The sequence below is a fragment of the Malaclemys terrapin genome, chromosome 2, assembly GCF_027887155.1.
Source record: "Malaclemys terrapin pileata isolate rMalTer1 chromosome 2, rMalTer1.hap1, whole genome shotgun sequence".
NCBI classification, from domain to species: domain Eukaryota; kingdom Metazoa; phylum Chordata; order Testudines; family Emydidae; genus Malaclemys; species Malaclemys terrapin.
The window spans coordinates 67,878,071-67,891,302 of NC_071506.1; the positions used below are offsets into that span (position 1 = coordinate 67,878,071).

At 42.4% G+C, this 13,232-nt stretch overlaps 1 protein-coding gene across 1 annotated transcript in view; it reads right to left on the reverse strand.

Annotated features, from left to right (window-relative positions):
* Positions 1-6,277: 6,277 nt before the first annotated feature.
* RP1 (RP1 axonemal microtubule associated) overlaps positions 6,278-13,232 on the reverse strand; it is a 258,962-nt gene continuing 252,007 nt past the window's right edge. The window contains exons 57-58 of the mRNA XM_054020164.1: positions 10,272-10,347; positions 6,278-7,987 (exon numbers count right to left, since the gene is read on the reverse strand). Of these exons, the coding sequence (XP_053876139.1) occupies positions 7,933-7,987; positions 10,272-10,347 (131 nt within the window). The 3' untranslated portion in view covers positions 6,278-7,932. The remainder of the gene's footprint in view (positions 7,988-10,271; positions 10,348-13,232) is intronic.

The following is a 13,232-nucleotide window of genomic DNA, read 5'->3' on the forward strand; positions in this document are numbered from 1 at the left end:
CTTTTAAAATATAAAACTTGTTTTAAAAGCGTTTTTTAGTGATTACTTTGCCCTGAGGACTTGGGATGCATTTGCGGCCAGTACAGCTACTGGAAAAGTCTGTTAACATGTCTGGGGATGGAGCGGAAATCCTCCAGGGACGTCTCCATGAAGCTCTCCTGGAGGTACTCTAAAAGCCTTGCCACAAGGTTTCTGGGCAGTGCAGCCTTATTCCGTCCTCCATGGTAGGACACTTGACCATGCCATGCTTGCAGCAAGTAATCTGGTATCATTGCCTGACAAAGCCTGGCAGCGTATGGTCCTGGTGTTTGCTGGCATTCAAGCAACATCCGTTCTTTATCTCACTGTGTAATCCTCAGGAGACTCATATTGCTCATGGTAACCTGGTTGAAATACGGGAATTTAATTAAGGGGACAAAGGTGGCCGTTCCTACTGGGCTATTTGCCTGTGGCTGAAAAGAAATCCTTCCCTGCAGTTAGCCAAGCGCGGGGGGGGAGGGGGGATTTGGCCCTGAGCTTTTCACGTTTGGCTAGCAGGGATCTTCCCTGATACCAGCCACGCGGTGGGGGGAGGGATAAAGCGATCATCCAGAGAATTGGATGGGGCAGGGGTTAGTTTGTTTTCTGCTGCTGAAAGTTAACAGGAAAACCGCAGCACTCAACGGGCTTTGCTTGGTATGTGGGAAAGGAGGGCGCAGAAGCTGAAAGACAATGGCTTACCATGGCCGCATGCAAGCCGAATTCTGTTGCCCGGGCCTGTGTCTGTGATCTCTAGCAGCAAAGCCACAGGCACTCAATATTGAGAGGCAAAATGCGATCTTGCACAGAAATCACATGTGCTATGTAATGTGAATACTGTTGGTCACCGTGAAAGAGTATAAGCATTGTTCTGCAAAATGTATCTTTTTAAAAAATTCTCTCCTTTTTTCCCTCCCTCCAGCAGCTGCAAATTTTTCAAGCCTCCCTCCTTCGTCCCGAAGGCTATCTCAGATAAGGCGTCAGAAAAAGAAGACGCGAGACGAGATGTTCACAGAAGTCATGGAATCCATCCGCAGTGAAAGAGCTCATCTGAATGAGTGGAAGGACACAGTTTCAAAGTATAGGAAAGAAGCCAGTGAACGTGAGGACAGGAGGGACAAACGTGAGGAGAGGAGAGATGCTCGAGATGAGAGGTGGTGGCAGGAAGATCAGAGGAGGCAGGATGCAACGCTGGGGCTGCTGTGTGAGCAAACAGACATGCTCCAGCGTCTGGTGGAGCTTCAGGAACGGCAGCAGGATCACAGAGTGCCACTACAGCCCCTGTATAACCATCCTCCCCCCTCACCATGTTCCATAGCCTCCTCACCCAGACGTGTAAGAACGCGGGGGAGGGGGGAGGCTCCGTACACCCTCCCATTCCACCCCAGTGGACACCCCAAGCAAAAGGCTGTCATTTTTTTAACCTTTTTTTAGTGGCCTTTTCCTTCGCGCCGATCCTCCTCCCCCCAAATCCCACCCGGGTTCTCTCCCTCTTTTTATAATCAATTCATAAAGAATAAATGATTTTTAAACGATAGTGACTTTATTTCCTTTGAAAGCAAGCTGGGGGAAGGGGGAAGGTGGGTTCCTTACAGAGAATGAGTCAATAAAGGGGGCAGGTTTTCATGAAGGAGAAACAAACAGAAATTTCACACTGTAGCCTGGCCAGTCATGAAACTGGTTTTCAAAGCTTCTCTGATGCATAGCACTTCCTGGTGTGCTCTTCTAATCGCCCTGGTGTCTGGCTGCACGTAATCAGCAGCCAGGCGATTTGCCTCAGCCTCCCACCCCACCATAAAGGTCTCCCCCTTACTTTCACAGAGATTGTGGAGCACACAGCAAGCAGAAATAACAATGGGAATATTGGTTTGGCTGAGGTCTGAGTAAGTCAGTAACGATTGCCAGCGACCTTTTAAATGGCCAAATGCACATTCTACCACCATTCTGCACTTGCTCAGCCTGTAGTTGAACAGCTCCTGACTCCTGTCCAGGCTGCCTGTGTATGGCTTCATGAGCCATGGCATTAAGGGGTAGGCTGGGTCCCCAAGAATAACTATTGGCATTTCAACATCCCCAACGGTTATTTTCTGATCTGGGATGCAAGTCCCTTGCTGCAGCTGTTTAAACAGATTAGTGTTCCTGAAGACGCGAGCGTCATGAACCCTTCCCAGCCAGCCCACGTTGATGTTGTTGAAACGTCCCTTGTGATCCACAAGTGCTTGCAGCGGTTTATGTACTGGGTACCCTGGTGCTCCGGTGCCAAGATAGGGATATGGGTTCCATCTATCGCCCCACCACAGTTAGGGAATCCCATTGCAGCAAAACCATCCACTATGACCTACACATTTCCCAGAGTCACTACCTTTGGTAGCAGCAGCTCAGTGATTGCTTTGGCTACTTGCATCACAGCAGCCCCCACAGTAGATTTGCCCACTCCAAATTGATTTCTGACTGACCGGTAGCTGTCTGGCGTTGCACGCTTCCACAGGGCTATCGCCACTCGCTTTTCAACTGTGAGGGCTTCTCTCATCTTGGTATTCTGGCCCTTCAGGGCAGGGGACAGCAAGTCACAAAGTTCCATGAAAGTGCCCTTATGCATGCAAAAGTTTCGCAGCCACTGGGAATCATCCCATACCTGCAACACTATGCGGTCCCACCAGTCTGTGCTTGTTTCCTGGGCCCAGAATCGGCGTTCCACAGATAGAACCTGCCCCATTAACAACATGCTCTCCAAAGCACCGGGGCCCGCGGTTTGAGAGAATTCTGTGTCCATGTCCATGTCCTCATCACGCTTGTCGCTGCGCTGCCATTGCCGCCTCCTCCTCACCTCGTTTTTCTGGTCCTGGCTCAGCATAAACTCCGCGAGAACGCGCGAGGTGTTTACAATGTTCATGACTGCTGTCTTGAGCTGAGCGGGCTCCATGCTTGCCATGGTATGGAGTCTGCAGTGTTCACCCAGGAAAAAAGGCGTGAAATGGTTGTCTGCCGTTGATTTCATGGAAGGATAGGTGAGACTGTACCCAGAACCACCTGCGACAATGTTTTTTGCCCCTTCAGGCACTGGGATCTTAACCCAGAATTCCAATGGGTGGGAGAGACTGCGGGAACTATGGGATAGCTATGGGATAGCTACCCATAGTGCAACGCTCCGGAAATCGACACTAGCCCCGGTACATGGACGTACACCACTGAATTAATGTGCTTAGTGTGGCCGCATACATTCTACTTTATGCAATCTGTTTCCAAAATTCGAATTATATAAATTCAGATTAATCCCGTAGTGTAGACATACCCTAAGTGGCCAATCCAAAACTCATTGAAGTCAACAGACTCCAATTAATCACAGTGCACTTTGGATCAGGCCCTTAGTGTTGGAAGTCAGGAGGAGACTTTTTTCCTTTGACAGGATAAATTTCCATTTCATTCACTGTTCTAGCCAGGGAACTGTGCAACTGGAAGAGATCTCCCTCTGTTTTTTCCCCCTTTTCTCTCCCCGCCCCCGGATTAGGCTAGTGCGCTGGTTCTGAGTGGAGTAGTATACTTCACCACTTTCAGCTGTTGGCACTGTGCACCTGCTTTTTCATTTACACTAAGCCCCCTTTGAAGTGTAAAAGGGACCTTCTAGTGGGAGTAAGCGTAAATCTACATCTACTTTAAGGCCCCTTTACACTGCCAGAGCAGTTTCTCTCTTTTCTTTTTCTCAACTAGATACATAATGGAAATCATCCCAAGCAATATGTAAGTGCTGGAGAAGCACTTATCAAAGTATTCTTCACTCTGTTATTCTGGTGAACCTTAAATGGAGTTACACCAGTATAACAAGATAATTTGTATATGCACAGTATATAAACTAGTGTGCATTCAACAAGATCACTTCTGAATTCTATTCTCTTCATTACAAAATATAATTCAAGGGCAATTACTGTGATTGCAGCTATCACTACACCTGCTTCATAAACCATGCAAAGCTGATTTTTTCTTCTTTGCAAAAATCTCACTCTTCCAGGGCTGTATTTTCATGGGTGCAATATCTTTTGCTTTGTTATAGGTCTCAACCGCTCCATCTGCTTCTTTTTCTTTCCCAAATCATCTTTCTATTTTAAGAAAAACTGCTTTATTCCTGTGCTTGGTTCTCTGTGTTCCTGAATAGGAGGCCTTGACCAACTCAGCTCCAAACGTCAAGGAAATTCTCTCTTTAGTTCCAATCTTCCAAAGAATATATCTTCTTCCTTTTCCTTTATGGTATTTTCTAGCTCTTTTAGATTCGCACACATGAGCTCTCCTGCAATCTTATTTAGCTATATCAAGTAGGTCTATCTATTTTGATGCATTTGATTCCTGGTTTTTCTTCCAGTTCCCTCTCTGCCTTTAGGTTAGCTTTGTACGGAGTAAGGTTAGTCAATTTCTGCTTGCACAGATCAATACCTTTACCAAAGCTGTTTCCCTTTGTTTGGCAATACTTTTGACAGTCATGACCTCTTGCTTCAGGGTGATATTCATTTCTATCTTTTCTTCTAACCTACAAGGAAGCAGCTTTTTCCAGATCAGGTACATTTGTTGGGTGATTTTAGTTGTACCTCAACTAACATTCAGCTCTTGATACTTATTATAACTGGGAGGATCAGACAATCCATAACCGGAGATAGCAGAAGAGGCAGGCATGTGAGAGGGCATTACAGGGACTAGGTACATTTGCAGCCAAAATCTGTACCATGTTACAAATCTTTTCACTGCCCTCCCCACTCCAAAAGCAGCAAGCAAACATTAAATCAAATGGGAAGGAAAATAGGAAAAAAGGGGAATAATTTTTACTTTCTATTTCCCTTTTGTTTCACTCATTTTACCTACTTGGCAAAATCACTTTTTTTTTCCATTTTGGTGAAGAGGTTCCAGTGGTGCAGTGCTGGGAGCTACTGTATAACTATGACAGTATTAAATGGCCCAACAAGACAATCAGAGCCTGGCTTTGGACAATTAGTTTCCAAAGTCATATTCCTTCAAGTCCTTACACCCCCTAGCAAGATAAGCCTTAGATATTCCTGGACCTGAAAAGGTCTACAAAAGTGGCTGTAAGTATCAGTGTACAACGATTGAATGCAGTATTTTAATTCATATATACCAGCGGTCGGCAATCTCTGGCATGCGGCTCGCCAGGGTAAGCACCCTGGCGTGCCGGGCCGGTTTGTTTACCTGCCGCATCCACTTGCAGTGTAAACATAACTGTAATCTCATGGAAAGTCAATAGATCATATGAAATTATAACTTTCTATTGACCTGCCACTTTCAAGGAGGGTGTTGAAAGAGATTTAAAAACAAACAAATTAATTGACCCACTATGAATGACCATACTGAGCCTGATTCACTTCCAGGCACTGTGGCATACTTCACAGTGGAGCGTGGAGCAAGTCAGTAAAGCCCACTATGTGGGTGAGGCCAAGTCAGACGTTAATTGTACTAACTAAGCACATCTTCCGGGCAGCCTCTACTACTAAGCCTCCTGTGATATTTAAAGCAGTCCTGTCAAGGTAGAAGGTACCCTGCCATGCCCTTTTATTGAAGCACCTCCCTCCCGTGTTGCTGCCCCTGCCATCACAGGGGGTATAGTTTGCATTTCCCTCCACCCAAAGGAGTGAATCTAATCACTTATTTGTACACTGTACAGGTAGAGCAAATCATTTTCCAATAAGGAAGCCAGCTGCTGAAAGAAGGTATTCACCGTTAGTAATGGAAAACAGATTAGGACGGCATTATTTACACTTGATAAATCAGCAATGGCATCAAAGAGAGTAGTATTACAAACTATTAATGAAAGACATAATAATGAAACAAATCACATAGTAGATCACAACAAAGTGATTCAGTGTAATGAATACTGATACTAAGTAGCTGAACTGTGCACTCTAGGGATACAGTTTTAAATCCATTCCAGTGTGCATGCTAGCAATGCAAGCACAAAGAGGATTTTGGAGGAGATAAATTGACCCTGTTTTCTTGCTAAGTCAGATCACATCCTACAGTAGATCTTCTGCATGATGATCTAACAAGGTATTTAAAAACAGAACTCAGCTTGCAGTACCCATGAGGTGTTTTTGTTTGTTTGTTTGTTTGTTTTAATCAAAATAGCCACTGAGGTTTTATTTCCCATGAACCTATCAGCCAACATACCTTATTTGAAAGAATGACATGAGAAAATAAACACAGGACTTTTTAAAAATGAAAACATGCAAATACTTCACCAGAATACATGAAAAATAAATTTAATACCTACATTTATGACAAAATTCATGTGATCACTGAAAGCATACAATCTACTGGTGCTCTGAAGGAGAGATAGGCCCATGCTATAAAATTCAGATCTAAAAACAGATTTTAAATCCTGCAAAGGATATGTCCACACTGCACCTGGGATCATGATTCTTAGCTCAGCTAGACAGACATTCACTAGCTTTGCTGGAGCTAGCGTGCTAAAAATAGCAGCGTAGGTGAGGGTGGCATGGATTAGCTGCCTGAGCACAAATCCACCCACATACTTGGGTGGCTAGCCTGAGACACTGCCTGTGCTACCATGGACTACACTTCTATTCTTAGTGTATTAGTGTAACGCCGACAGACCCTGGTCATCGGCAAGCGGGATCAAACCAAGGACCTCTGAAGCTTAGTGCATGTGCCTCTACCACATGAGCTAAAAGCCAACTGGCTATTAGCTAAGGCTGTAGAGCAAACTCAATCTTTCTCTCTCTCTCTAAGTGGTCTCAGTGCCACTACATGGGATAGAACACCAGACCCAGGAGGTGTGTGGGTTAAACTAGCTCAAGCAGAGCTAGAATGTCTGTCTACACATGCTGGGAAGTGCACTCTCAGCTGCAGTGTAGACATACCCAAAGTTTAGGAGTGTTTAGATCCAGGATTTGGGGTTGACCTTCAAAAAGGAAGTGGCACCTTGCAAAATTAACATCTAGAACTGGATTTGTATTCTGATCAAGGAGTGTTCAATTCGTGATTTTGTTTTAGGCCCATCTATTCTATGAACACTAGAAGCAGCAATACTGGTAAAGTCAAAATAAACAGATAGTGAATTCATAAACAACAACATATACAGCCATAAATGCATTATTTATTATTATTATTTTGAGCATGTTGCAATTCAGAATTGTGGGAAAGAGAAGGTGTTAAGATTTTTCTTTGACAGTAGTTAAAAATCAGAAAGAGGATGTAATGATTATTACTACTGTAATGACAGCTGATGGAAATTCTCTTGTAGGTTTCTCAGTAGGTAGAGCCGTGGGATCTAAAGGTTCCTGTATCAATATTCTTCAAAAGATTATGCATCAAATCTCAATGGGAGGCCTGCACACACAGGGAGAACTAAATAATGGGTGTGAATTATTCAGTAAAGATAGAACCAAAAGGACAATTTTTTCCATGGGTTAGTTTTGTGGAGGTGCAGTAATGGGACACAAAATGCATGGTGGTATGAAAGAGATGTATGTTTTGTTTAAAAAGTGATCATGAGAAAATAGAAATTTTAATAAATATTGATCCTGAAACAGATTTTACGCAAGTATTAACTATGATGAACACACTTACACAAATCACCAAACACAAATTGTTTTCCTAAATGCTACTACATATACCCCATCCTGTGAATGCACATATCAAATTCAGAAAACCATGGTATAGCTCTAAATTTCTGCTTTATTTACAGTTCAATTGTGCAAAACTGATAAGAATTCCTAGTAGGATTGCAATGTGTTGTTCACATTAGACCTGTTTAATCTCCACTGATGTTTTTAATCTATTGTTTTGACAGTTCTCCATAATAATTACAGTATCTTCATCATTATAAAATACAAATAAATCAAATCAGCATGAATCTGAAGAAGCAGCATATTCACTATGAATCCTAGAAAACAATTATGCATAAAGCTGCACTACAGTGTGTCCATCATTTTCATCCTCAGCAAGCCACCTTGAAGGAAAAATATAAAAACCCATAATTGGTACATTAGGTACAGTATATCTGAAATCCAACAAATAGACAAGGAATAAGGGCCTGCTTCTGCTCCTTCTGATTTCAATGAGAAATTTGCCATTGACTTTAACAGGAGCAGAAGTGAGCTAAAAGAAAAAAGCACTATATAGATGATTTCACTGAGTGGCACAAATCTTGGTCAATTTAAATTAAGAAAAATATTTTAACAGATTATTGTATATGATATCATATTCCTAGGGCTAAGAATGCTACTATTTTAATCTGATGCCTCTTTATTGGCCCATAGACACCCTTGCCCTCTGATTTCCACAATAGCCCAGTTCTTCTCCAATAAAAGCCAGTGGAAGCTTTGTCACTGACTTCAGTGGAAACAGGACTGGATACAAAGTTAAAATGTGCAGAGGAAATACTAATGCTAATACATACTACTTTATAGATAGCAATTTTTGTCTTCAAAAAGCTTTAAAAATAACTAAGACTTTCAACCCTTCTGTGAAGTATGTTGCATGGGCTAGATTCTCTTGGGTTATCTGGCCCCTTTGTTGCTCTGGTATAGTGAAGGGGTTGGATTTCCCTGGAGGCAAAAAGGGGTGTTCCCAGCTGTTGTAGAGCCAATTAATCACCAGTTACTCCTGCAAGTGTGTCAGGGTGTAATGGCTGGTGTAATGGCCCCTGGGAGTCATAGACCTGACTCTGCTGTAAAATGTGGGGGCCAAGGCCAACCTCAGAATCAGGACACTACAATCAGCCGAGTAGACGACGGATGCAGGTCAGAACCTGGTCCTATACCTATATACATAGTCCATCCATGTTTCTTTAGTACACCCATCACCAGGGCCGGCTCCAGGCACCAGCCCACCAAGCATGTGCTTGGGGCGGTGCCTGGAGGGGGACGGCGCGGTGGGGCGCCGGCCGGGCTGGCCGCCCTCCCCCCGGCGCTTCGGCCAGTCGGGGAGAGCGGAGAGCCGCGGCGGGCTCGCCTCCCTCCTCCTGGTGCTCTGACCGCCAGGAGCTCTCCACCCTACCCCCGGTGCTCTGGCCGCCAGGGAGAGTGGAGAGCCGCGGCGGGCTCGCCGCCCTCCTCCCGGCGCTCTGGCTGCCGGGAGCTCTCCACCCTACCCCTGGCGCTCTAGCCACAGGGGAGAGTGGAGAGCCCCAGCCGGGCTCTCCGCCCTCCTCCTGGTGCTCCCGCCGGTCGGGGATTGCGGGCCCATGGCCAGGCTCGGCGCCCTCCCCTGCCGCGCTGGGGGGGGCGGGGGGTGGCTTTTTTGCCTAGGGCGGCAAAAAAGCCAGAGCCGGCCCTGCCCATCACCATGGAATCTTATTTTACATAAGGAATAACTGGGAAAGAGAGAGTAAGGCCAACCTTTTTACAAGTCTCCACTAATTTTGGATGCTCAACTTGAGACACCTAGGACTTTTTCACAAATGCTGTGAACTCACAACTCCAGCCGAAGTCAATGGGAGTTACAGGTGCTCAACACTAGAGGTCTGAAGCTAAATATCCAAAAGACCAAGACATCTAAAAATCACAGGATATTTTGAATGTTTTGGCTGTAGTGACTTGTCCAAGTTCACAGAAGTATTTAGAGTCAGGATCAGAATCAGACTTTCTTGGCTCCCAAACTTGTTTTTGGACCACTAGACTATGACCCACTCTCTAAAAGCAGGAAACTTGTGCAATTTTTATACTACTTTGTTCTGAGGATACATTAAAATTATATTTTGCATCTAGAAATGGAGGATCACATAAACATAAATCTTTACTAGTGTTTGTTTAATTTGAAGCTTTATAAAAATGTGGAGAATTCAGTGTATTGCAGGGAATATCACACTAAAGGTATCATTCAGTTATAAATTTCAATTCTGAGAAACAAGTGTATTGCTTCAATTTATCTGACACATATTTATGAAGAGCTGTAAATTATCAGTATGTTCATTAATAGTTAAGATTTAGGATGGGTTACTGCTTGTAAAGTACTAATCTTAACCAATCCCCTCACTGTTTTTTCAGATAAACCCCTAAATTAGTGTTATGATTCTCTTTGTGTACCACTTGCATGAAAAAGCCTTCCTTTTAGCTTTAACCTTGTATAGCTAAACAAATCTGATGGCCCCTCTTCCAAACGGATAAATAGACACTGAACCTGAATATTTTTTAAAAAGCAATTGTGGAAATATAAAGTACAGTTTGCAGTATATGTTATTAAGAAAATAGCATTCCAAATAATGAAGACATTTAATGTATTGGCTTACAGACCTGCTGCAGTTGAAGCAATACACTTCATTTGTAGATGAATCTGTGATTTCTACTTTTTCCAGAAACCAGCCACTTCCTATAGAAGGAAAAAAGAGAGCAAGCAGACATTTAATATAACTTAAATGCAAACAAAGTATAGAAAAAAAAGTTTCATTTTCCAGTCCTTCTGTTATTCAGCACTATCACATGTATCCAATATAAATAACAAAACCGAAACACAGATAATTCAAGTTATTACCAACTCTTCTTCATTTTTAAAGAACATTCCTTTGACGTTTTTGACAGAAAATAAAAAGGTAAGCTTTGATTACATCTCAAATCATTTTTTTCAGCACTGAAAGGAGCAGTTAGTAAGTTAAATGAAGCAGAGTGCACAGCCATATGGCACAAATTCTTGAAATTAGATTTTGCTGGGTTTTTTTCCAGTGTGAAATGTTATCTAAGAACACACTACATGGCTAATGTATTTTGATCTACATTAGCTGCCAAAGTAATAAAAAAAAAAACCTGAGAGAATTTGTAAGTAGAAACAATTTTTAAGGAAATACAATGCTCTTAATAAAGCAATAGGAAAACAAGGCTTTTTGGCTGATATTTTTTATTTTTAATGAATTTATTTAGATTTGTGCAAACTAACTGGTGAGTACAAATGTTTCTTATATCAACATGTTTTCAGGACCAATTCAGAAAATCACCCTATTCAGGAGAACACTCAAAGATGTGGTTAACGTTAAGCATGTGTATAAATTCCACTGAAGTCAATGGAATTTCAATGGAGGCCGATGAGCAACAGAAGGAGATTAGGGAGTTCATGATCTTCAGAGGTGAAGAACGCTACACATTAGACATAAGAACAGCCATACTGGGTGAGACCAAAGGTCCATCCAGCCCAGTATCCTATCTGCTGACAGTGGCCAACGCCAGGTTCCCCAGAGGGACTGAACCTAACAGGTAATGATCAAGTGATCTCTCTCCTGCCAGACTTTGAACAAACATCTTTCAAGTTTTCATTATGAAAGTTTTCATCTTTAAACAAACTGGTGCCTTTTGGGAATGTTTTGCCAGATGGAGAAATATCTGTGGTCCTGCTCCATCATTGATTTATGCCACAGCACTCTTTGTTTCATTTGATATTACAGTGTGAACACTGCTTTTACAGTAGTGAATACACCACTACTATTTTGGTGTTTGTTCTTCGGAAGTTGGGTTTGACTGTAGACGTATTTCATGTATACACTTGGAAGCCAAATAGAAAAAATACTATTATTTGTTGAAATTGTATATGGGTGCCTCTGTGCATAATTTGTATGTTTTGGGAACAAGATACAATATTATAATCCTTTAATCTGATTTGTAGAACCATGGACAGAGTATAAAAGAGGACAAAAAATCCTTTACAAAATATTTTGCAGAATCTCACCTATTTGCATAAAAAGGTCAAAGCGTGCCAAAGTTTCTTATTGCTCATGAATGGTTATTAACTGATAACTATGTAGAACCTAGGATATAAGGATGCCCACATTCTCAGTCTCCAGTTCCCAAGAGTCACTTATAGAGATAGTGAAGTACTTTTGGTACTCTTCTAATTAAATCTTCTGAATTGTTTCATATATCACAGACACTACTCATAAGATATGACATTTCATGGAAATCTCTGACTCATTGTGCACATTATTAGTGATTATTAAAAATCTCTCTCTCTCTCTCTCTCTCTCTCACACACACACACACACACAAAGGAAGGCATTTTTGCTATCCTGGAGAGTTTACAGTCTAGGGCTTTACTGTTATCTAGGGAACTCCAATTGACTTCAATGAGAGTTTCATGCTTGGGGGGCTTGTTGAGTCAGGACCTATATTAGACAACATCAACAAATGTAAGACAGGACATGGTGTGGCATTTATGTTAAAGGAGGGAGTGGGGGTTACAGATAATGTGTAGCAGAAAGCAAGTGTTCTCTTTGGGGTGGGAACAGTCTTTTTTTTCTGTGTTTGTACCTCGCCTAGCACAATGGGGTCTTGGGCCAGGCCTAGGACTCCTATACACTATGGTAATATAAGTAATAATAATAATCATAAGTGTTGCTTGAAGAGAGTTTTAGGGAGAGATTTGAAGGTCAAAGTTAGGGAGTTAGGTGGATGACAACACAGCGACTGTTCAACGCACAGGGGTCAGCACTATCGAATGTGGCGTAAGGAGCAAGGAGACAGAGAGGAAAGATAGTCTTGTTGTGGAGGTGCCGGACTGGGATTCAGAAGACCTGGACTCAATTCTCTGGCTCTGCCATGGACTTCTGTGTGAATTTCCCAGGACCTTAGTTCCCCATCTATAAAATGAGGATAATAATCCTTCCTTTCCTTTGCCAGACTTGTCTATTTAGACTAAATTATTTAGGAAAGGAATAATGTCTTACTGTGTGTGTGTTCAGCACCTAGCACAATAGTAGCCCAAGTTCTGCTGGAGTCTCTAAGCTCCACTGTAACACTATTATTAATAATATTAAATAAAAAGGAGCATTAAGATGAAAGGTTGATTGAGAGAATAAACAGTAGGAGGGGGAGTAGTGGGATTTTATTTATTATTGATATTTTAATAGATATGTTTTTTCAAACTCCAAATTAGCCACCAGCCCACTCTGATGAACAATCACTGCAAAGTTTCCAGGTCATATAGCTTCCAAAAAGATAATGATACAGTGTTGTGTGGGTTGTGAATAAGAGTTAGCAATAAAGGTCCAACCTTGGAGTCAGCAGGACCTGCCATCATCACAGATTTGTCCAGTGCTTCCTAGTTATGATAAACTTGTGACCTCTTTAATGGCCTATGTGGTCAAAAAATGTGAATTTTATTTGGCTCTTTAATTAAAGCATTGGGATCAATATCAATTGATTTTTGTCACATCAGATAGGGCAGTTTTAGCTGAGCGATCTGACCAGAATATCTCAGTACAGATTTCTTAG